Below are 26,292 nucleotides of genomic sequence, written 5' to 3'. Positions count from 1 at the left end.
CATAAATAATAAAACAATAATCATAATAACAATCATAATCATGTTAAAGCATACTAATAGCAAGATCCTAGGCATGATACTAACAAGATTAATAACAAACCCTAGCATGTCACCAAACAATAAAAATCAAATATTTAGCCCTAACATGATACTAACATGAATATTAAGAAAGACAATAGGAAGCATCGCATGAATCATAATAACCATATTTGATATTATAACCTTTTCCCATAACATGATACTAGGAATCATTGTTGTCATTCAAAACATCAAGCATCCTAACATGATACTAGGAATCATAATAACAACCTAGACATGACTTTTATATCATAATATCAATAAATCAATTAAAGCACTTACTTGGATGCCTCGTATCTCTTTCTAATAACAAAATACACGCGTTAGTAACTTCAAGGAAAATAATAATCAAAGAATTAAATTAAATAATTGAAAGAGAGATTTGGGACCAAACCCTCAGAAATTAAAACCTTTCACGTCTAGGGCGAAGACAACTTCGAACTTGACAAGGTGTGTCTAGATCTTGTGAATGCGGAATTTTGTATGAGAAAAGGCTAGTTTAGAAAAGAGAGAGAGAGAAGATATCAAGAATTTCTTGATGAGATTGGTGATTGAAAACGGAGGTTTTAGGAGGCTATTTATAGAGAAAATCAGTCGGATATGATAAAAAACATATCACAGTTTCGAAAAGAATAAAACACGACGCTGTCGCCAAACACGTGCCTGTCGCCAGACGCCAGGTCTGTCGTCAGGCGACAGATGTGTTGTATGGCGCTGCAATCAGTTTTTCACGCGTTTTCTTATTTTGATAAAATTTAAGCGTACGAGAGGGTAAAACTTTATTTTCCTTAAAAACACTTCTTTTATTCTAATTAAAACTCTTAAAAGTCAATTTATCAATGGCTAATCAAATTAGGATTCAAAAGAACCTTCTAGAAGATTCTAGCTGACTATAATCAATCCTAATCATATTAGGAATGATAAATCATAATAGGCCCTCCTCTAGATCATTGGGCCGCACATAAATATCAAACCGGGCCCAGTTTAGTAATATGGCCATAACTTCCTCATTATTCATCGGAATTGGGCTTATAATATATTGTTGGAAAGCTCTTTTTGAACCCGACCAAACTACACCATTATTGGACCCTTTTCATGGAAAAAACCAAATTGTATTGGATGTTTTCTTAAAATAAGTTTTCAAAAACAGAGAGAAATAAAAGAAATAAAAACTATCCCCAACACTTGTCTTTCCACACTTCCACTTCATTCGATTATGATTTGACGTGAAAGGTACTCATCACTAGGTTTGGTTTTGGGGAAACACAAATAGGTGTCTACAGGTAATCTTCTCCCTCCCTAATGAATTGTCCATTAAGGGTTTATTGGTAGGATGGGAGTAAAGTGATTATCCCACTAGTGGAAAAAAGGTTATCCGTAACGGGCAAAAACAGCCCATCCTTAACGGGCAACAACCGTTACCTATGCGGCCGTTACGGATAGCAATAGTTATTTGTAACGGGCAAACAAGCGCTCGTTACGAATAACAGGGTTATTTGTAACGGGCACCCAAATGTCCGTTACGAATAACGGGGTTATTTGTAACGGGTTATTCATAACGGAACATGTTTTGCCCGTTACGAATACCTACTTATTTGTAACGGGCTTTAAATCTGCCCGTTACAAATAGTGTGTGATCTAATTAAAAAAAAAATCCAGCAAATGCTAGATTGCTTTGCACACTGTTTTATCAATTAGTGAAAGATACTTATATTTTATACAAATATAGTATACAATTAATATACAATCAACTAATAACTAAAACTTGAAAGAACCACAAAAGGAAATCTCAATTGTAACAATAATAAAACAAGTTTAATACTGGTATAAGAGTTAAATTGCCTCAAAAAAAAAAAAAAAAAAAAAAAAAAAAAAAAAAAGAAGAGTATAAGAGTTAAATGATGATCCTCTAAATCTAATCTTCTTCTTCAGCCTCGTTTTGAGAAATATTGAACAAACCTCCTATGCAGATACACCCACTTGAACTACGCTTGATTCTTGTTTCACAAGGAACTAGCCATGTACTGAAATAATAGCCAATTGAGCTTCTTAGTTTCCCATCTGGCTTTCATATTCAAGTTGTTGGAACCTTCTTTCCATTCTTGATGAAGAAAATTGAAGTTTCTGGTACCTACAATACAGAAGAAAAAAATTAGATATGTGGAAAGGAAGGTAAACATATTAATAGGGGAAATGCGCATAATGAAGAAAGTCTGACGATACCATTTTGAAACTGGTGCACAAACAATGCGAGTTAACAAGAGCTTTATTTAGAAAGAGAAGACAACCAAGAAATTCACCAGGATGTAAAAAAAAATTCAGAGGTAAGCAAAGACAACTTTAAAATCAAAATGTTCAAAGGGAATAGGTATTGTCAAGGAACGAGAGCAAGGAAGGCATGTTAAGCCCACTCTAACACCAAAATGTTAAACATCCAATATTCATTGCATGACTGATACCAAAAAAGAGCACAGAAAATGAAAAGGTATAATTTATATGAACTTGTGTTGCCGCTCAGCATGCAACAAATTATAAGGTAAGAGCAAAAATCAAAGGAAGAATTTTTTAGCAGTATATTACATTAGCATACAAATTGCTATATCTGAACAAATTGCATTAACGACAAGGTTTAAATAATCAACCGATACATGTATCACCAAATTAAATGACATTATTTATGGTTTCGGTTTATAAATTTTGCAAATCATTATAGCAACTTAAGAGACTGCCATGTGGAGATAACTACATATGATTCAAAGCAAGATTTAATATTGATGTTGAAGTTTCTAATCGTTCAAAAGGAATCAACTTTTTGAAAAAATAAAACACCACTACCAAAAGATTACTTTGAAAGAATAAATATATTCATACTACAATGATAGATAAAATTAAGTGTCTACCATGACACAAAAGATAAAAGGAAGTCAAGAAGTATTCAACTCAAATCTCTCTTATATTGCCCTTTTTTTATTTTTGGAAAACCCCCTTAGAAAGCATTTAATGGAGCCCAAATTGCAGTTACGAAGTCAGATAGCTCCACCATTTTAGACCCTATACGTAGAATTATATATTAATATTAAAATCTAAGGAACCACAGCTACATTCGCAACTAGGGCTCCTTCATATTCATTGAATCATTGCTAGTAATAACCAAATAAAATTTATTTCTTCTTCCAACAGCAGGGAGTCCACAAGCCAGTCCTATACTCCTATTTCATAGCTCCTAAAGGTATTTCCTTAAGTTAGATGATCTAGTGCCTACTTAACAATCAGCAGATGGGCTGTACTTTCAAATCTTTTCAAACATCGGTGAAAATGTTGGATTAAGAAATCGGAATATGATAGGGAGGAATTGGTATATGGACATGTGAGACTACTTCAATTTTAGTACAGTGAATTATTAATGATTCAGTTGTGCCATGGCTATATGCTTTAGATGAATTAGTTCAATAAGGCCCATATATAGGGTCTGTTACACATCATGCTTTGACGGGACACATTAAACTTCATTAACCTAATAAAATCAACATTATTTTATTGCAAAATTCTACTATGGTCCATTTCAAATGGACTACCACTATTCTCTAATCTCATTGGATGATTTTTTCTTTTTTTTTAAAGCATGGTCAAACCTTAAATTAGGTAATTTCTATTTTTAATTCATTTTTTATTCTTTTTTGTTTTTCCCAAATTTAATTACTGTATTTCCAAAATTCATTTTATAATTTTCGAAATTTATTTATTAAATTCAGCTTTTCATTATATCAAAAAACAAGATTAAATTAATAAAAAAAAAAATCATCAAAGTTCTTCGTAGTTCTTCGTAGTTCATCAATGTTCATCGACCTTCTTCAATGTCCTACAATTTTGTGCAACAATCGATGAATTTCTCAACGAAGTTAAGAGTTACAGTCGTACATCGATGAAGAAACCGATTGAGAAGACCAGCATTCATGCGTGGATGGAGAAAACGAAATAAGATTTAAAATCCCGATTCATAGCATCGAATTTATGTATTTGATGAACAAAATTTTGATTATAAAAAAATTGTACAATATAAATCATCGGATGCAAAAACATCGAATTTATGTATTCGATCAACAAAATTTTGATTTATTTCGTTAATATAGGTTATTCAAGAAAAACAGATAAGAAACGTTATATTTTTTCTTCGAAACGCTGTTTGATCCAAAATATTTGAAAACGAATTACAATTCGTGTTTGTGTGTAAGGTATTCACATACGTACACATTAGACATTACCTATTATATGTATCTTAAATATTAAATGGCTATGCCCCTAAGTTATGTTGGACATTACTATTTAATTTAAATTAACGTGCGACCAATTGTTTTAAATTATACCTATACATACAAAAATTAAATTCAATCTTGTAAAAAAATAAAAAAAATAAAAAAAATTTAATTCAATCACCAATTATAAAAGGATATTTTTTAACTTAGAAATATTATTTAAAAACATTTCAATCACCAATTATAAAAGGACAGTTTCTAACAATTATAATCCCCCCTTGTTTAGGGAATGAATATAAACCGTATTTATGGAAAAGGAATTCACCAAACATCAAATAGGGATTTACCTGCGAAACATAAATTAAATATTTATTGGATATGGTCATAACTTGTTTTGGACATCACCAATTCATAGTTTATAATTTCTACTATCTTTGTAACAAAGTTAATACGCTAGTTCAAAATTGAAATAACTCCATTATGATATGGTCGTTTAAATAGTTTCCCTACTTAGGAAATTACGAATTTTTAGATTTTTTTTTTTAAACAACCAATTTATTGAAATGAACCGTAGTTTTTATTTATTCATACATGGTTTGGCCCAAATTCACTTTTACTAAATTCACTTTTACTTGTAAAAATTTGTTTAAATACAAATAGGTAATGACAAGATAATAAATATGCTAAATCATAAGTTTAGTACTTGTAAAGAGCAACGCGGTTAAATAATGAATTGAAAATTTCAAATTCATTGGAATTCAAAATTGAAAAATGAACGCCCTTGATTTTCGGTTGTCAGTTACAAAACTACAATTTATATCCTTGACCTAATTCTATAAACATAACCACAAAAAGGAAAAAAAAACAAACAAATCATTAAAAAAAAATGGGGGATTCACTACACTCTGGAGGTTCATCTACAAGTTTTGTGGATTCATGATGAAATGTGGATGTGGTGTTCCCTCTAAGGTTCGAACAGTGACCAAGCGTAACCACAACAGGGGAAGGAAATTTCGTGGATGTGGAAAATTTCCGGTAAAATTTCTAAATCCTTTCGTCATTTGTTAAATGGTATGGAGATTGGATTTAAATAATTTATCTAATGAATATGAGTACGTGTAATATTCTGTTTATTAGGGTTGTAATTATGAATTAGGGTATAATATGTGTAAATCGCAGGAGGCTGATTGTGGATTTTTCAAATGGTTGTACGATGATGTCGGTGGATGCGTAGAGTGTGAGATGATGTCAAAGAGGTTGGATGCAATTGAGAAGGAAGTTGAATCTCTTACTATGAAGCTAAACAAAGTGAAGGCAAAAAAGTCACAATTTCATGAACAAATATGCGATTTGAAAAGCAAGTTATGTCAATCAAATTTGGAGAAGAACAAACATATTGCATACACAAAGCGACTTTGTTTGCAATGGTTATTTCATGGGCTGTGTTTGTGGTCAAATTGTACTGAATGATTTACCTAATGCAATAAGACTCATTTTGAAATCACTTGTACTGTTGGGGCGTTTGTTATTTAAATTATAAAAAAAAAAAGTTTATGTAGTATCAATGTACTTTAAATTATGACTTTAATACGTCGTGTTAGCATAGGAAAATTGCTAATTGAGTGCATCATCCATGACCTTACATAACTTTAGACAAAATGGAAAAATTGTATATCCATTTTAAGTTCATATTTTAATTGAATTTGGTACTTAAACTCAAAGTGTAGAAACATAACACATTTTAATTACATGCAATCAGTAGAATTTTGCCACATAGGGCCAAATATATTTTAAGACCTACAGAACATATGATGTTAAATTGTCTTCACATCGCACATGAAACAACATATTACTTGACAAAAAAAAAAAAAAAAAAAAAATTGTTCCCAGCTATAGATACCTTTCTAGAACAGTTGATAGGATAACCATAAAATACTAACTAAAAAAACAACATAAAAGTCGATAGCTTAATCATCAACAAAGTCGTCATTTCCAGAATCAGGATCGGATTCATCATTAGCACCACCACCATCATCCCTGGCTCCCATGTCATCATTAGCCTCATCATCAGCTTCCAAACAATGAATAAAAACAATACAATTAGTTCCCCTTAATTGTCAGCATAAAACAATTCGGTAATAGCAAGAGTTGCATTATATCATTACATATTGATGTTTTGAACATAAACTTTATAACGAGTTCAACCAATATAAGTAATTACCAACATATAGATTGGCCATTACAGATCATTGGCAATATGCAATTACAGATCATAGGCAATAACCAATAAGGTATATGGTGACAATGAAGATTAGTAAAACAATTATTTTTACTTAATTTCTAGTATGACTGTATGAGTGAGCTTTAAAATAAAAGGTTTTGTCAAAAACAAAAAAAAAAAATTAAAAAATAAAAAAGGTTCTATTTTACTACATAGATCATAGGTATTAACATACATATAGATATGCAATTACCAATTAAATGGAAAGCATAAAACATAAGTTTGATCGACATAGGTATTTACATACTTATGGATATGCAATTACCGATTCAATAATAACAGATCATAGGCATTAATCAACAAGATTTATGGGCACAACAAATTTACTCTGACGTAAATACCATAATGTAAATTAAAGAATTTTAAGTACAATAAATACCTGGAGCCTCATTACGAGCGTCTAGCATTATCTGTGCACTCTCTCGGATGTCACTCATAACATCAGCAGTGAATAGGTCCGGCCTCATACGCTTAAGCATTTCTTGCACAACAATGCTCTCAAGGATGGCAGCGTCTTTAGGGCCTCCGTCATCATCAACATCATCGTCTCCATCATATGCCACCTTCACTTCAGGAGCGCGACTACGTATAGGTGCACGCTTGACCCCTACTTTCACCCACTTGTTTGCATCGGTATCAAATTCGTACCCCAAAGCATTAGAGATGGTATTGTCGTTAAACGGTTGCTTTGGTCTAGATATCACTACTTCATCAGATAAATAAACATCAAAATGCATAAAAACCTTGGTCAACCACATACCATAAGGGAGGAATAGACCTTCCTTTGACGATCTTTGAGTAGTTATCATGTAGTCAATCATCATCCTCGGCATATTCATTTTGATACCAGCAAGTACAAAGTACATGACCAACATGTCTAAGTATGTCAATGAGGACAGTCTCCCATTACGGCAAATAAAGGACCTGAAGAGAATCAGATGAAGAAGACGCGTAGGCAGTGGCAGTTCATAGATTTCTGTTTTCTTAGTCCTACCAGAGTCATTTTCATCAAGCACAAGATTGAGACTTTTCTCATAATCAAATTCCTTAACGGTGCTCCATTTCTTACCCGGGAGAACGGCGCGCACCCCTCCTCTTGGGATTTTCAAGATTCTGCTCAAAGAATTTTCATCCAACCTTATCTCTTTTCCCTTTACCCATGTGATAATTACTTCCTCATTTTTGTTTGCATGATCAAAATGAGTGTAGAACTGGCGAACAAGGTCGGGATATATAGGGTGCTTTTCTGTTAGCAACTTGTCCCATTGTTGGTGTTTAAACCATTGTCTTATAAAAACAGCATGGACCTTGTCAAGTGAATTGAAGTCTACATGCCTGCATTCACATATTGTCCTATTAGTGAATGACTTGTAGTACAACTCACGGTAGAGGGTCGACTTGAACCGTGGTTCCGGCTCTGGCTCGTTGTCCCTGCTCGTATCTGGATTAGATGTGGGAGGTGGTGTTGTAGAGGTGGAAGCTGTTCTTGCAGATTTTCTTCTAGGAGGAGTGGCAGCTTCTTCAATCCCAACGATACGTGCCCCAGCTCTGGGTCTCTTTGATTTATTAGCTACACTCTTGATTCTTACCATTATGCTACAATAAATACAGTAAATAAATAACCAAATCAGAAAGTTCATTATTATGAATCAAATCAGAATTCAAGTTGAAATTGCCACCCACAGTGAAATACAACAAGGGTCAAAAGTACACAAAACAGGAAGTTTATAGCATTTCAGTTAGGTAATTACCAAATATATGATGTGTTATTGCATACCTAATCTAACAGGTCATTATTTTGTAACATAGATGATTGGATTTCATTTTCAATGATCATAGGTATTAATCAACTCAAAAAATGGACAATGCATATTCAAACCAGACTTCCATTTGAAATGGCCAATCAGACTCAGCAAAAATAAGGGATTTAGGAAAACACAAGAGCATAAGCTTAAACCAGCTTTCAAATACAAAAAGGAATTAACCAAAACAGAAAATAGTAATAACAAAACCAATAATTAAGAACATTCAACTTTAGACACATAGGCAATATTAGATGCTAGGATTTCCTATGTAATGTAAAAATGTATAAACAAATACAATTAATAGTCATTGCAAAACCAAATCCGAATGCCATTTGAAATGTCCAGGCAGATTTAACCAAAATGAGTCTCATCATAGGTAGACAGAAAACAGAAGCTTTGATCCACCATCAAATTCAAATTGGTATTAACCAAATCAAGAAAGAGAAATTACAATCCTTATAAAACATGTAATTAGAATTCTGAATACATGGGCCAATTTCAAATACCCCAACTGGAATTATGTCCTTTTAAAAAAAGAATAAAAAATTAAAAAAAATAATAAAAAAAACAGAATGACAAAATCATGTTAGAATATGGACAGTTAGGTTTTAAAAATAATTCATAATTTTGTATACACATTGGTATTAACCCAATGTAAACGGGCCATCACAGATCTAATAAAACAAATTTAAAATTTATATATCAAAAAAAAAAAAAAAAAAAAAAAAACAGAGTGCAATCTAAAAACCCAAAACAAAATAACACAGCCAAATTATGTATTTTGGTTGAGAAAATAATGACAATTCAATGCATAATAGTTCATATTTAAAAAATTTAAGCAAATTTTCCAAAATCAAAACGAAAAACATACTACTTTTACAAAGCTAATTGAATTTCGAAGAACATGACAACAATACTAGTGTTGAAACAAGATAACAATTGCAAAATGAATTTAAACTCTAGTATACATGCATCTAATTAATTTTTAAAAAAAAAATTAGGAAAAAAAATATCAAATATTCAATAACCTAAAACAAAACATGTTTGACATTGTCATTGCAAGCAATAGAGATAAATTTGTATAAAAAACACAACAAAGACGTTAAATAATTGAATAGAAAATAACTTACTTGGATTTTAATTGCAATCGAAAGAGAGATTGTGGTTGTAGTTGGAAAAAAGTTGAATTGGAGAAGATGGGAGAGATTAGTTTGGGGGGTTTCAAAGGCGGTTTTTGAGGGGATTTATTTTCTCCTTTTTTTTTCCCTTATATGAGTAAGTTAGAGTATTTTTTAATTTTGAAATTTCATTTTTAATAGTTTTGTTTTTTTTTTCACCAATACCGAGGGAAGTAAAAATGTGGATGGGGATGGTTGAGTGTTGTAGTTTATGTGATGATCATGATTACATCACATTAATTGTTGTAAGTTTTTTTGTTTTTTTTTTAAAGTAATTTTTTTTTGTAGTTCTATTGGTATGTTTATTCATTTTAGTAGGTATTGACCAATACCTATATATGTGATTGCCAATCCATATAATTTACAGTAGTGTTTCATTATTCTTCTTGGCCTGCATTATATTAGGTATTGACCAATGAGGCTATAACAGACTACAAAACCATAAAAGCTACTCTGTTTATAAAAAAAAAATTGCTTTTGTTATGCATTTTACTAGGAATGGATTAATGAGTGTATTATATTGTAGTTCTAGTGGTCTGTTTGTGCAATGACATGGGTGTTTACCAATACATGCTTTTAGATATTATTAATACCACAACCAAAGTATGTTACGCTACTATATGGTAAGGAATGACCAAATAGTACGTGTATGATCAAATAAGTATGGTATACTACTGTAATGTAAGTAGCTAATATAGGTGTTAACCTATTAGCTTGTTAGTTATTACATAAATATTGTACAGGACAGTTTGCATTAGCTTGTTTGTTGATGCATATACAGGCACTATTCGGTGAGTATTCTCCTCGAGATGGAAATGGACTGTACAGCATCTGGAAATATGACTTGCATAGGGTTAGAGACTGGAATGATACAAATATGAAGACTTTGCACGAATATATCAGCGGCTTACAAGATGGATACAAAACAAGTAGAGTAAGTGCCGTCTTGGATATTTTTTTTGTTTTTTTGTATTTTGATTGTTTTTTCTGTTGCGTACGTTTTTATATTTTCATGACCTACAATAAATATGATAACGTTTTGTGTTGTAGTTGATGGCGATGATTGACACGGAAAAGGCTCACATAGCTGGAAAAAAGCCACCAGAACATATTCAAGTTGTCGAGAAAACATTTGACGTCATTCAAGATAAGATTGGTAGATGGGGTGCTGCCATGAACGAGATGTGGAGGTTGATGGGCAGCTTTTTGGCAGACGTCTATGAAGACATGGGTATGCGAAAAAAGGGTAAAGAAAAAGTTGAAGAGGATGAGGAAACCAGTGATTATGAGAAGGAATCAGACCTTGGAGCTGATGATTTTGCAAGTGAATTTGATAGTGAAAAAGAAATAAAAAAGAAAAAGAAGGTGAAGAAAGGGTTGCATGAGGTATTCACCATATTTATGTTACTGATGTGATGTTATATACATTTATTTATGTTATATATGTATCTTTATGCAAATATGATTTAACCTATAATCCTGTGTGTCATTACAAAAATTTGTAATGTAAGGAGGCAGATGAAGATGATGAAGAACAGACGTGTCATTACAAAAATTTGTAATGTAAGGAGGCAGATGAAGATGATGAAGAACAGACAGAGGAAGAGGAAGATGAGGACGTACCAAAGAAAAAACCCAAGGGTAGAAAGAAGGGGGAGACAGCTTTGAAGAAGGTATTCCATTATCATATTAATTGTTATTTATCTGTATGTATATGATCACTTAAGTATGATATACAAATACAACGATAATGATTTATATATGGTTTAACCTATTGTTATGTGTGTCATTACATATTTATGTTATTAGTTTGATTTGTATTGATATTATATATGTATATTTATGCGAATATGGTTTAACTTATAATCATGTTTGTCATTACATTAGTATGTGATATGTCAGTTTATAACTATGTATCTGCCCTCCCTTTTCAGAAACCATCCAAGAAGGCAGCAGAAGATGATGATGACGAGGAAACAGATGACGAGGAAAAGGAGGAAAAACCGAAAAAAGGAGGAAAAAAGGGGAAGACTGCTTTGAAGAAGGTATTCACCATTATCATATTAATTGTTAATTATTTCTATGTATATTATCACCAAAGTATGTTATATAAATATATCGTTGTTTTCTTTATAAGTGGTTTAACATATTGTCATGTTTAGCATTACATATTCATGTTAAAGGTTTGATATGTATTTATGTTGCATATATATATATATTTATCCAAATTTGGTTTAACCTAAAGGGGTATATGTCATTACACATCTTTGTGATATGTAATGTGTTAACTCTATGTATGTATACTGCCCTACTTTTTCAGAAAGCAGTGGAGGCAGATGAAGATTCTGAGGAAGAAGAAAAAGATGAGGATGCTCCAAAGCCAAAACCAAAGGGCAGACAAGGAGCTGTGAAAAGGAAGATTGATTTTGAAGGGAAACAGGTTGAAGATAAGAAGAGAGTTCCTGGGGCCCCCATGGAAGTTAGCCCCCCCCCCCCCAAAAAAAAAGGAAAGACATCGGACCAACTTGAAGAAGCGGAAGAGAGTGAAGACGAGGTTGATGATCAAAGCGCTGAAATTACCATTTCACGCTTGGTAGCTTCAATTGAAAATCCCTACGTACAAACTGTTCAAGAGCCACATGCTGATGATGCTGATAAAGGTGTCATGAAAAGTGATGATGCTGTTAAATCTGAAAAAAAGAAAACTGAAGTTGTGGGACATGAATCGAGCAGTGTGATAGGGGCTGAGGGTGAAGAAGGTGCAACATTGAAGAACACCGACGCTAACGAGGAGGTGGAGGATGATAGTGGCAATGCAAAAGAAGGTGAGGATGGTGGTGATCAACCTACTGCTGCTGCCATCGATCAACCTCCTGAAGATGTTGGTGACCATGGTGATTCTGCTACCACAGGTGGGGATGGTGATCAAGGTGGTGATGGGTCTGTTGTTAGTGCAGCTGATCCAGGTGGAGAGGGTGATGCTCCTGATGTCTCTGCTACATGAAGTTAACTATGAAGTTTCTGGTTTGAACTGGCATTAACATAACCTAGGTTTGGTTATTACATATTTAGATTAGCTGATGTTGTATTATTGCGTTCATGGACAAGTTTTTATTTGTATTTGCACAAGTAGTAGTAGTAGTAGAACTATGTTTTTAAAAAAGTATGTATTGTTATATGAAACAACCTTAATGTTTAAATGTTTAATGGTTTGGACTCACTGTAATTGTTTTGTGTTTATAGTCTCTTCCCAATTTATTTAACTTTAATTAATTTGCATAATTAGTTGGAGGAAAATAAATATAAATAAAGAAAAACAACAAAGAAAATGTATTTCCAAATGATTAGCATCTGTAATTTATATGAAAAAAAAGAATCAATCCACAGGGCCTATAACTCAATAAAAATACATAAACTAGAAGGAACAAGAAGCAGCACAACACCTTATTTATTTTAATTATTTTTAATTTTGTAACGTCATGTATAAACATAGGACATTGCCCAATCATGTATAATAACAATATAGTGCAGGTTTTTACATGTTAAAATAAACAAGAAATCAATCCACAAGGACTATAACTTAATAAAATTAAATAAACAAGAAGCAGCACAACCGCTTTTTTGTTTTAATGTTTTATTTTGTAACGTCGTGTATAAACATAGGACATTGCCCGATAATGTATAGTAACACTATGAAAAGATAGGCTGATTGATGGGACTTGCCCAATCATGTATAATAAATAAATACTTTACTGAATAAATAAATAATTAAAACTTAAAAATAAAATAATGACAAAAAAAAAATTTAAAAAAATTAAAAAAAAAAAAAAAAGGGTCTCGAAGGGATTATTAGGTTCCTGTTATTGCTGTAACTGTGGTAATCTCTTTAGTTATAGTTGGACATAGCTGAATAGAGTACTAAGATTAAGGAAAAAAGATTTAAAATGAAAAATTAAAAATATGAAAAGATAGGCAACAATATATTTATTTTTACAACTGTATGGATTGTCTATCATTACAATGAGACATTGCCTATTTGTTATCATACAAACATGAGTGAGATTAAAATATATATTATTATATGGTAAACGATAGGCGACAATATAAGGAGAGGTGGTTTAAAAACAAGAGGGAAACTGTAAAAAAGTGTAATATTATTAGGTATTGTCCGTTTTGAAAATAAATCATTACATATTTATATATATACATTGAAAAAAAAAAGATTAGCTAATGCTGTCATCCAATATTATATGAAATTGGTAAACAAAAAAAATAAAAATAAAAAATAAAAAAACTTGTTAGCCCGGTCAAGCGGAAAAATCACTGCACAACCTCTTGATGTTGTCATCGATATTATGCTCGCTGGTAAGAAGCTTTGCCAAGTACTTTAACCGTTCAGCACGCATTTCACTTGTCTGTTCAATGGCACAATAATAAAGAGAATTAAATTTATTGCTATTACAATAGTGTAACTTTCACAATTAATAAAGTTTCAAAACATATTGTATATGTAATGTCCTTCATGGCCCTGATATCACCACACTCGATGTACTTCAATACATACATTCCACAATCACGACTGAAGAGAGGTAGAAAATAAATATAACTTAGCAATATAGATTAAACTGATGAATATTTAGGTTAATGCTATGATGTTAGATGGATGTACCCATGTGGTTGCGTATGAACATCTACAAATTGATGTGAAATAACTGTATAGTCTTTGAAAAATCAACCCAATGGGTTTCTTCGTGTAGCATTGCTAGCATATTTCATCTGTTCACAATTTCAAAAACCATTATAAACAAACAATAACAACAAGTGTTTATAAGGCCAACACACAATCAGATAGTTACCATATCCATTGAAAGAAGCATTCGGCTATTAGTATTCTCTTGCGGATCAACGATGTACACCATTTTAGCAAAGACATGATATACTAGTAGGAACCAATTTGGCGCGCCTAATTCCGTAACTGGGATGAATATCTGATGAACATACATCACTTAATGACGCACATACCATTAAACACATGCAAAATTGTACCAAACAAAAAAGGCTCAAACCTGTTCAATCTTGTCGAGATCTCCAAACGGTACAAAGGGTTCAAACACTTTGTACCAGTAATTAAGAGTAGATTGATTTATCATATGCGGGCACCGTTCATCTGATCTCATCACTATAGTCTGGTGCAGTGTATAAATAAAATATTTTTATAAATCATAATAAATTGACATGTGTAATACTAACTATTGTGAATACCTGAAATATTGCTGGCAATATGAGCTTAGTTGGGTCATTTAATCCCATTACCAAATCATATAAGTACACATTTATCAGCTGCATTTGAAGGGAAAAAAATTACAAAACAAATGACATATAGGTTAACATGTCTATGATCATTGAACTAAGAAGGGTTGGAAGATTACGATATATCATACCTGAGCAGATAGAAATCTATCTGGATACAAAGACCAAGATTCACCGATGGTCAACCTGATAATTGGTTTATTTTTGGCACAATAGAATTCTTCAGAATGTCGTTCCTTGCGAACCATGATACATATATGTTTCTCCAAGGATGTTAATTGTGATACATATTCAAGAAATAAGGGAGTTGGAGAAGAATGCTGATATTGAAACTGATTCACATCACCATTATCATCACAACTTTGTACTTTAACCTTATTTGTTGGTCCCTGCATTTTATGCGTAGTAATTTAGATAACAATGAAGCATAGGAAAGTAGGGTAATAAATTAATTATGCAATAACCAGTACTGTGTTTAGTCATTGCTATTTAAACAAATCATTTTATACAAGATCACCTCTCTGGTAAATGCATTCGTAATGCATTTCTTCTGCCTCTTTGATTTAGATAACTGGGCCTGAAAATAATTCTTTGTACGATGTAACTTATTTGGATCAAATAGAGTTGAATATTAAATTAAGAAACATAAAGGAAATATGATTACCAATTCTCCAAGAGTTTGATTATCCTTCTCAATGGAGCACGTTGGTGTTTTTTCATGAACAGGTGTATGTTGCTACAATACACAATTAGCAATACTTAGTAGTCAGTAGACAAATTAAATTTTAAGGAATTATTCATGTCTATTACCTTTTCCACTTGTGCTTTTAATTTGCCCTTATTTCCTTTTTCTGGCTTTGAAGACGGTGAAGCCTTTATCAAATTTATCAAATATAATGACCAAAAAATTAATGAATGTTTACCACATAGTAATGTAATGACCAATATATGAATGAATCATTACCTTTTCTACAATCACAGAATCATCGATTACTTGATTTATTGCTCTAGTCCTTGGCCTCCTATGCGGCCTCTTCTCTGAATTTGAATCTGAGGAAAGCATGTCATTTGATTTGTCATTACCAGTATTTGCTGTTGATTTTGCCTTTGGAGTTTTCAATTTGATGTCAGGGCTTTTCGCCTTTTCTTTTGCTTTTGTGTCCTTCACTGTTTCCTCCTTCTCAATAAGGTCCTTAAGTGTTTCAAGACCCGGCGGAAATTGAGGCTCATTAAAACGGATATTACGAATGCTGAATGAATCAATATCGAAGCAATTAACTTGTTCTTCTTTTTCAAAGTCGGTGTTTTCCACCACTTCTAGAGTGTTATCCACATCTAGGGTGTTGTCCACATCTAGCTTTCGCTTAGTGGTTGAGACACGTGTACTAACAATCAACTCACCATTTGGGCTTAGGAAAGGAGACTTAGAGCGATTTACGAGTTGTTGATTTTGATTGGTCGTACCAATTGATTCTGGAACCTTGGACGTACTATTGGATAAACTTTTTATACTAGCAATTTCGGTAAGTAGTGCAGCCAATGACGCCTCCATGTTTGACACTTTGCTGTGAATGTCTTTTATCATTTTCTTATCTTTCTACAAGGAAAAAGCAAGTAAATTTTGATGTTGATGTTATACATGATTCAGTAAATTACAAGTCTTTATCGAGAACATAAATCCTAGATTATTTATGCAATTAATTTGTTTTGAATAATTTCAATACATAAACCCTATATATATGATTGAATCAAATAAATATTACACAATTTAATAATTAAATTACAGTACAAATACATATAAACAAATCTGATTTAAGTACACTTACATCTGCTTTCTTTTTAACCATGGTTGGTGTTCAAACACAAAATTCGGCAGCCGCAAAATTTGCAAAGAGTTTTCAGTGTACAACGATGGAGATGTGCAGCGTTAAAATATTCTGAAAATATTAGAATATAATCATTTCGAATTTGAAAATTATACTATTCTTAAAATCTTTTATACATTAATAATAAGATAAGAAATTAGGAAACTATTCTTTTTATCATTGGTGATTGAAATGTTTTTAAATAATATTTCTTATGTTAAAAGATATCCTAAAAGATATTGAGGCTATTCAATTTATTTTTTAATTTTTTATTATTTATTTTGACAAGAGTTTGAATTTAAATTTTACACAAGTATTGGTAACGTTATTTTCTACTGGTCGCACATTAATTTAAATTAAATAGTAATGTCCAACATAACGTAAGGGAATAACCATTCAATATGTAAGATGTCCATAATAGGTAATGTCCAATCTGTACGTGGGTGAATTCCTAACACACAAACACGATTTGTAATTCGATCTTGAAATTTTTTGGATCAAACAGCGTTTCGAAGAAAAGATAGTGCGTTTCTTAACTGGGTTTCTTGAATAACTTAGATTACCAAAATAAATCAAATGTTTTTTGATTGAATACATAAATTCGATGTTTTTTGCATCCGTTGATTTATATTGTACAATTTCTTTACAATTAACGCCGCTACGAATCGGGATTGTAGATCTTATCTCGTTTTCTCCATCCACGCACGAATGCAGATAATCTCTAACGGTTTCTTAATCGATGCACGACTGTAATTCTTAATTTCGTGGAGAAATTCGTCGATTTTTGCACAAATTTGAAAGACGGTGAAGAATGTCGATGAACTACGAAGAACTTTGATGAATTTTTATTCATTTTTGTTTTTTTAATTTAATCTTTTTTTTTATTTAATTAAAAAATGAAATTATTAAATAAATTTCAAAAATTATAAATTAATTTTTGGAAATAAAGTAATTAAATTTTGGTAAATCAAAAAAGAATTAAAAAAGATTTTGGTAAATAAAAAAAAGAATTAAAAAAGGAAAATGCTTAATTTAAGGTTTGACCATCCTTAAAAAAAAAAAAAAGATAAAATCAACCAATGAGATTAAAGTATAGTGGTAGTCCATTTGAAATGGACCACTATAGAAACATCCTATTTTATTCCTGTATTAAGTAAACTAAATTACATTACTTGTTCTTGGTCAGGTCAAGCCACCATGCCTAATACATCAGAAGAAGGCTATAAAGAGTTCACTTACTAATTTCTATTAGAGTATTAGGTAAACACTTTGGAATCACATGCATGCGACCACATACAGCAACTTCAGCAGATAAAGGATGAGAACCACTAGGCTTACTTCAACGAATCACAATTATAAATATAAAAGTTCCACCAGAACTAAAAAATATCACACTATCGAATTTTTAAGAAGAAAAAAAGGAGTTATAACAAACCTCCCCATTTCTCTGAATCAAGAATCCATGCGCAATATTCTTCATTAGTTTTTCCCATAAAAACTTCAGAGTATTTCACAGTATCGCTAGATACTGTAGCAGCTATAAACTTCCAAAAATAACAACAGATAATTATTTTTCCTGTTTAGTAAAGAGGATATGAAAGAAAGAAACAGACTATCTATACAAGAAGCCAAGAATTCAACAGAACAAAATCCTATAAACATCCAAGTGTCCAATCATAAATAGTTATTATAACATCCTCTGAATGATGGGAAGTTATACTTGACAGAAATCAAAATCAAAACTAACATAGATTATTTAGAAAGAACATAATGTCACAAATGCATCTATTACATTGTGCAAATAACAAAGGAGTATAGAAGGAAAAAAGCCAGATATTCCCAGAATTCGATTATTATCATTTTAATAACGTAGCCAAATCTTTTATACTGTGCATAATATAATTTATTTGTTAGAGGTCCACAAACAATTTAGCCTCAACTCATATTTTCCTCCCTCATAATAGATGTGACATACTACCACATAAGCACATACAACTTCAACAATCAATAGAAACATAAAGGTTAGATGATGATACGAAGAAGAATCATATAAAATGCAGATACACACCATTTTATAAATTTCATCATTCTAATCAATCTAACAACTTATAGAAATTAGCTAGACACTAAGCCCTTGAAAATTTCTACTGGTATTTAAACCGATCAAGAGTCTCACCTGTCTTAATTCAGGAGCCTTTTTACTATCATGATCCATGGCTAAACTAAGAATTAAATTAACGACAAACCCTCAAATGTAAAACAGATATTCAATGAAAAAAAGGTATTTTATCTCAGATCTGCTTCATTCCAAACTATAGCCAAGATCTCTAGTCGATAGAAGACACCATCAGCGATGAACTTTTGCTTCTTGCTCATTTGAATCGCCATGATAATAGTGATTTTCGAGGACAAAGAACAGAGAAGATAACCACCAAGGAGAGAGAACAGAGAAGAGAACCGAGGAGAGAGAAGAGAGAGACGGCTGCAAGCCTGCAAATGAGGAGTGAAAAGAAACAAAATGAGGGTTTTTTAAAAACAAAATATCCAGCAAAATTAACACAAACCCATAAATCATCCAAATCAAGTCACACATATTAGATCAAACAAACCCATAAAGAAAAAAAATCAAAATGAACCCAAAAAGAAAAATCAAAATAAAACCCCTAAAAAAGAGAAATTAGTTCACCTTCAAAGATAGAATTTTTAATCTCGGCACATTTTGCATTCTGAATCTACCAAATCTTCGCGAGTAATTCACCAACAGGACCCGGAACCACCACCGAAGCATCTTCAATCGTAGAAGTTAGGGAACTATCTTGTGCTTGTTCCGTTGTTCGTATATCCACATAGAGATAAAAAAAATGGAGGAGATTGAGTGAGGAGAAGAGGGAAATTGAGTGAAATGATAGAGGAGAGAGGAGAGAGGAAAGATGAGTATGACAGCTTGAGAAGAGTGAAAGTAAGGAACCCTAGTTATAACTATAAGTCTATAAGAACGGGCTTTTCTCATCAGTTGGGCCAAATTCAACATTTGTAACGGGCGCTATCTTGTCTGTTACGAATAAATAAGTATTCGTAATGGACATTATGTTGTCCGTTACGAATCAATAAGTATTCGTAACGGACATTATATTGCCCGTTACGAATATTTATTTATTCGTAACGGGCAATATGGTGCCCGTTACGAATAATATGTATTTGTAACGGACTGTTATTTTGTCCGTTACGAATATGTTTATTGTAACGGGCATAACTTTGCCCGTTACAAATAGCCTATTACGAATGACAATTTTTCCACTAGTGTCCCTTTCTTATTGTTGTCTCTACGTGCTTTATTTTTCACATCGTGAGACTCTAGTTCTTCTTTGGTTGGTTTATATCCCAATCCAAAGGAGAAAATTTTGTTTGGGATAGGAAGTAAGAGAGATTTCTTCAATCCTGTTCCCAAAGGCATCCCAGGAAAGTAACTACTCTTGAATAAGATGTTGTTTACTATCTGAGTGGAATATGGATTAAGCTTGAATGGTTATTCAAGGCTTTATTCCATTTCAATCGTGCAGATTGGCTCCGTGGAAAATCCTCACGTGTCCTCTTCATCATTATCATGGTTTATTTCCAAAAGTGATTGGTCATTTATAGCTATTTTGAGTGGAGAAACATGTATAGTCATAGGAAGCCCTTGATATACTTTAACCTAATCATTTGCTGAAGTGAGGATGGTATTGCACCAAGCTCATGTATCCAAGGACGTCCAAGTAGAAGGTTTAATGTCCATAACGTGGAATTCAACCATCTTTTGAATTGGGCTTGTGGTGATTGATAGCTTAACAGTTCCACACACCAATCTTCTCGAGTTGTTGTAGGCCCTAATGCTTTGTGTTGTTGAATGAAAATCTTTTTCTAGATTAAGGCCTAGATATTTTGTTGTTCGTAATAGGCACACGTTTACAGCCGATCCATTGTCTACCAAAGTAAGAGGGGTATTGTATCCCTTTCACCCCACAGTTAGGTATAATGCATTGTTGTGGGTAGTGTCTTTTGAAGGCAAATCATCATTAGTGAAAATGATTGATTTGTCGGATTTCTCGCTAGTAACCAAGCTAACAAGATCCTAAGGGGTTGTGTATATGCTTACAGACAAAGCCGTTAGAGCGTTCATAAGAGAATTCCTATGTTCTTTAGAAGTACTTAGGAGTTCCTAAATGCTAACATTCGCCTTAGATTGGCGAAGTTGTTTAACCAATGGATCTTCCACCTCAAGTGTAGGTGGTATTGGATTTTGTACTTGACCTTGAGTTTGATTTTGTGTGGTCGAAGATCCATTTGGTGGTGCTTGGTAAACTCTCCAAGAACTAGTTAGATGATCAATCTCATTTGGGTTAGTTGTAGGATTCATTAACTAACTGTCTTCTAGAGGCTTTGAAGGTGCCTCCATTTCAAGATGTTACATGAGTTGTGCTTGATGTCATTGTTCATTCAAGGAGATATTTGATAAGTCTTGTGACTTCCCCAAGAAATGCTCCCAATTAAACGCTCCATTTGTCTCATTTTGTAATCAAGATGGAGGTGGGATGGCGGCATACTTAGAGACATATAAGTCTTGAAAGTCGTCGCCCCATAGTCCACATACTTCATTAGTTTCCCTTATGAGTATTGTGGTTAGAGGTTTTCCAATAGGTGTGATATAGTCCAAAGGATTGAACATATCACTTCCCATATGGTACTCATTAATATGAAACACCCCTAATGGGGATGCATTATTGTTAGGTTTAGGCATGGGAATTCTCCCATCGTCTACTAAATCTTGTATTTTGTGCTTTAAGACGTAGCAACGTTCAGTATCGTGCCCAACGCCTCTATGATATGCACAATAAGCATTACCATCCCATTGAGAAAACCTTCTTTTTGGTGGAGTGGGTGGTGTTGGCCCTGTTGGTGCAAGTAAGCCTTTTTCGCTCAATTTTTGTAATAATTCTTTATAGCTTACAGGGAATAGTGTAAATTTTCTTTCTTTTATCCATCTTTTCCGTGGATCATTACTGTTATTATATTGTGTGGAAGTCGCAAATACATCAATAGAGGATGAAGTATTATCATTCCCCTTTTTGTAGTTATTCCTAGGTTGATGATGATAAGGTTTGTTTGCTTTTTCTTTGGCAAGATCATCTTCAATCCTAGTAGCCACGGAATAAACCTTTTGAAAAGTGTCTAAACCAAGGTAACGTAGATTCTTGTTGTACATTTCATGACAATTGTCAATGAACTTTTGTACTAACTCGAGTTCAGGTTGCCTTTGGGCAAGGTGAGCTGCCTTTTCTCGCCATTTACCATAGAAAGCAAGGAAACCTTCATATTCGCCTTGCTTAAGAATTTCAAGTTCACGTAGAGTCGATTTGAACTCTATGTTACTCTCATATTAGGTAATGAAAGCCGAAACTACATCTTCCCATGTTGTTTTAAATTTCGAATCTAACCCGTAGTACCACTCTCTTGCGGATGGGTCTAGAGATAAAGGGAAAGTCAAAGCATAGACCTTAGGATCAACTCCCTTTAATGCCATGGTTACTGTAAAACACATTAAGTGGTTTTGTGGATTATTGTTCACCTTAAATATTGGCAAGTCCGTAGCTACGAACTTTTCCGGTAAAGCAAGTTCTGGGGGAGGAGCAAACTTTTCTGCCTCGAAGTACTTGTTCCCCATGGTGGAACGAAGAACAAGCTTCTCTAAAGACTTTTCTTTTACGGAGAATTGTTCCATATTTTGTTGCAAGGCTAGAGTCTTGGCTTTTTTGTTTTCAGCCTTTTCAAGTTTCTTAATTCTTCTATCCTCGACTTCTTAAGCCTTTTCTTCTCTCAAGCGAGCAATCTTTTCTTGGAGTTGCTCAATGGTTGACATTGTTGTTAGACTAGTTGTCGAGGGAAGGTGGTTTGAAAGGGGTGGATTGTTTGATGGTAAACGTAGAATACGAGCGCCCAGGAGTCTTCGTTCCCAAGCTTGAAAACCGGCCCTAAAAGAAGTACGAAAGGATAAGTAAATCGATACGCTTGTTTAGAAGAAAGAAAAAAGGAAATGACGCAAGATATATTCGAACGGATAACATCACCCTTAAACAATTCTTCAATGAAGATATTGTTTGAACGAGTCAATTTGTTTTTTGAGAAATCAAATTGGCTCGTAATAGTGGGCGCGCGCAAGTGATTACGCTGCGCGCGGCTAGCGCGCGCATCAGAATCACTTGTGCTGGTAGGGGTTGCGCAACTCATTGAGTTGCACGTGCCACCTGCTCGTAAGATTTTTTTTTAATTCGAGCGCTTTTTTTTGTTTTGTCATCGTTTTTTTTATGTTACCCTTTGAATACGACTCAAAATTACGAAGATACAGCTTTGTAATTGGGAACCTAGACCAAAATAAAAAAGAAGACTATCCTAACACGTTGCATTTAGTCACATAATCACATAAAGCATGTCATAAGCCAAGATTCACGCAATGCCATTCCAAGGTCAAAAGGCTTGGGTGTCCAAAGGTACCATATCTTAAGAAACGACGCACAAATCAATCACTCAACGTGTTGATTCATGACATCTCTCTCCTAACATTTTGTTGGCGATATGGGTGGGATGATTATTATTGATTTTGGGATAGAAACCTAATGTTGGCGACCCCTAATCAATAAGCTAATCCCCAAAGGTTAAGGTGTGCTATGATTATGCATGATGCAATGTTGCTTGTTTGTTTTTTACTTTTGTGCAAAAGGAAGATATTATGCGTTCAAGTCTCGCTCTCTAACTAGAGATTATCCAAGTTAATTCCCGTTACAATCCATAGGAAACCTAGTGTTGGAAACCTTGGATCATAACTAAGAACTAATCATGTAACCTCTAAGTCCCTAGTGGAGTCGCCATTGTAAGGAGAGTGATCCCATCGTCAGGGGGTCCTTCCTAAGAAGCCCATGGCCATTTAAAAGCCTAGGACTTTACACTTGTTAAGGTGTAGTAGGATTTTAATTCCTGACTGTTTGGGGGACCTTGAATTAGAATTGATTCTATCATTACTCTATTTTATGAGAAACAAGTAGGAGTCGCCAATGAGTTTTGGGAAAACTCATAAACCTCGTTCATGCCTTTCTTCCATGTGGAGTTCATGGAATAATTAGCACGAATCGTAAGTTTAACCATGCCCAAATTGGTCTACATAAACCAGAAATGAGTTCGGGAGCGAGGGTACTAAAATAACGTTCCCTTTAGGGGGGAATCGCTATCCTAGCCCTAGTACGGCCTCTACTAGCTCTTCCTTTTTTACAATTTTACCACCAAATAATATATGCAACGCGATACCTAAAACTAAGTTAGTTGATTTTATTTACACACATCAATTCACGTAGGAATTACATTTCAAAGTCGTTATTCTTTATTTAATCAAATTCGTGAATAGGACAACAAAAAATAAACAATATTCGCCTTGGATTAAGTGATCAACCAACAATTAATTATTCAATTCTAATCTTATTTAACACAAGAAATTATGTGGAATTGTTTAATTAAGCCTTTTAAAGTTATCAAGCAACACTAATTAATTAATTAAAGTTCTTTTAAACAAGAAAATAAGAGTGATTTATATAAGTGCTCGGGAATTTACCACTTCTCTTTGCTAGATCTCCATTTAGAACACTTATAGACTTCTTCTTGTTCAGGAACCTCCACCGTAGTAACAAAATATCAAAGGGGTGAGTATTTAGGACAAGAGGGTTTATATAGCACAAGTTCACAAGTTTTTCGCCAGAGTTAAGGGTTAGTTTCTGTCTGTTAAAGCCTCGAATTAAGCCCTATTTATAGGGAATGGGTTGGTTTAGGGTTTATAACATTCTGCCGCAGCAGGTGTTGCACGCAACTGGATGAGTTGCACGCGGCCACCCAGCGCAAGTGATTGAGCTGCGCTGCTATAGGCAGCGCAACTAAGTGTCCTGCGCTCAGCTTTATTGCAAGATTTGATTTTCCAATTTTTTGAAATTCTGAATCTTTAGGAGCGCAACTCTTGCAGTTGCGCTGAGTGTCACGCGCAACTGAATTAGTTACGCGCGCCAGGCCAGCGCGACTCCTTGAGATGCGCGCGTTATTTTCTATGGCTGCGCTTATTTTAACCTAGGCGCTCCTAAATCCATCATTATTGGGTTTTAAGTACGGGCTTAAGCCTAATTATGGAAGGATTTATTTAATTGGACTTTGTTTGGCTTTGTTTCTTTGTTTGGGATAGTCTTTTGTGTTTTGTGGTTTAACTTATTATCCATAAGCATTCGTCACTTCGATCCATGAAGATGGTTTTATTTATCGTCATTGCGAGGCCAAAAGTAGATGTCTACACTTACCCTGTTTATTAAAAATAGCCATCCCAATTTGGTTTGGTCCATGATAAGGGTCCAATAATAGTGTAGTTGGATTGAGCTTGAAAAGAGCTTTCCAATGATATATTATAAGATCAATTGAGATGAATTATGAGGAAGTTATGGATTAAATTAAGTTAGGCCCAATGATGTAGAGGAGGGCTTATTAATTATTATTCCTAAAGTGATTAGGATTTATTATAGTCTTCTAGGAATATCTAAAAGGTTATCTTTAATTCTAATGAGGTTAGGATTGATAATTATATTTTTAAAAGATGTTTTATTTAGAATAAAATATATTAAATCCGATTTTAAATCTGTTTGGACGCAGAATTACATGTAACCAGTTTTAAAGGTAATTCCGCATGTAAAAGCGTGTTGACTTTTAAACCAGTGAGAGACGACACAGTCGTCGCCAAGCACTGATTTTCGTCGCCTAGAGCTGGCCTTCATTGTCTGGCGACGAGCCTGTGGTCTGGCGCTGACTCATGTGGTTGGTGACAGGAGGTATTTTATTCCGAATATGATTTTCTTTGATCCCGTGCTATTTTTCCTATAAATAGGGGTCATATCTCTCTATTTTCAAAACATTATCTCTCTATTCTCTCTCTCTCTAAAAGCTAGAAGCTTTCTCTCTCTCTCTCTATTCTTTTTCTAAACCTTCCCTCTCTCAAAATTCCTCACTCATTAGTTCTAGAAACAACTAGCCAAGTTCGAAGTTGCCTTCGCCCTAGACGTGAAAGGTTTGATGTTTCTAAGCGTTTGGTCCCAAATACTTATTTCAATTATTTAATTGTTTCTTTATTTATTTTCCTTAAAGTTACTAACGTCTGTATTTTGCTATTATAAAGAGGTACGAGGTATCAAAGTAAGTACTTTAATTGTTCTATTGATCTTTTCATATAGAAATCATGCTTAGATTATTTTGTTGATTCCTAGTATCATGTTAGGATGTTATATTGCTTCCTAGTATCATGTTTAGGGTTAATTAATATTCCTAAATATCAAGTATAATTATTGTGATGCTTCTTATTTCTTTTCTAATATCATGTTAGTATCATGTTAGGGCTAAAGCTTTGATCTTTGACGATTAGTGACATGCTAGGGTTTGTTATTATTCTTGTTAGTATCATGCCTAGTATCT

General features: G+C 33.4%; 1 protein-coding gene across 1 annotated transcript; it reads right to left on the bottom strand.

Moving 5' to 3' along the window:
• Nucleotides 1–1,992: 1,992 nt before the first annotated feature.
• LOC145555846 (OVARIAN TUMOR DOMAIN-containing deubiquitinating enzyme 2-like) lies at nucleotides 1,993–19,699 on the bottom strand. Its single transcript, XM_081617567.1, has 4 exons — nucleotides 19,457–19,699; nucleotides 18,947–19,260; nucleotides 18,206–18,314; nucleotides 1,993–2,209 (listed from the first exon to the last, which is right to left on the bottom strand). Exons 2-4 carry the CDS (start codon nucleotides 18,983–18,985, stop codon nucleotides 2,082–2,084), a joined length of 276 nt encoding a protein of 91 aa, XP_081473693.1. The 5' UTR covers nucleotides 18,986–19,260; nucleotides 19,457–19,699; the 3' UTR covers nucleotides 1,993–2,081.
• Between the last annotated feature and the right edge of the window lie 6,593 nt (nucleotides 19,700–26,292).

This window comes from Chenopodium album, chromosome 8 (genome assembly GCF_948465745.1).
Source record: "Chenopodium album chromosome 8, dcCheAlbu1.1, whole genome shotgun sequence".
NCBI classification, from domain to species: Eukaryota; Viridiplantae; Streptophyta; class Magnoliopsida; order Caryophyllales; family Amaranthaceae; genus Chenopodium; species Chenopodium album.
The sequence above is the reverse complement of the archived record's forward strand: the minus strand, read 5'-3'. Positions and strand labels throughout refer to the sequence as shown.

Bases quoted from the DNA above. Each gene is read 5' to 3' on its own strand.
- LOC145555846 (XM_081617567.1), bottom strand. From the start codon at position 18,985: ATGGATCATGATAGTAAAAAGGCTCCTGAATTAAGACAG. The intron at 18,315-18,946 runs GTGAGACTCTTG...TATTTTTGGAAG, and splicing joins AGGCTCCTGAATTAAGACAG to TTTATAGCTGCTACAGTATC. The intron at 2,210-18,205 runs GTTTGTTATAAC...TCTGTATTGTAG, and splicing joins TGATTCAGAGAAATGGGGAG to GTACCAGAAACTTCAATTTT.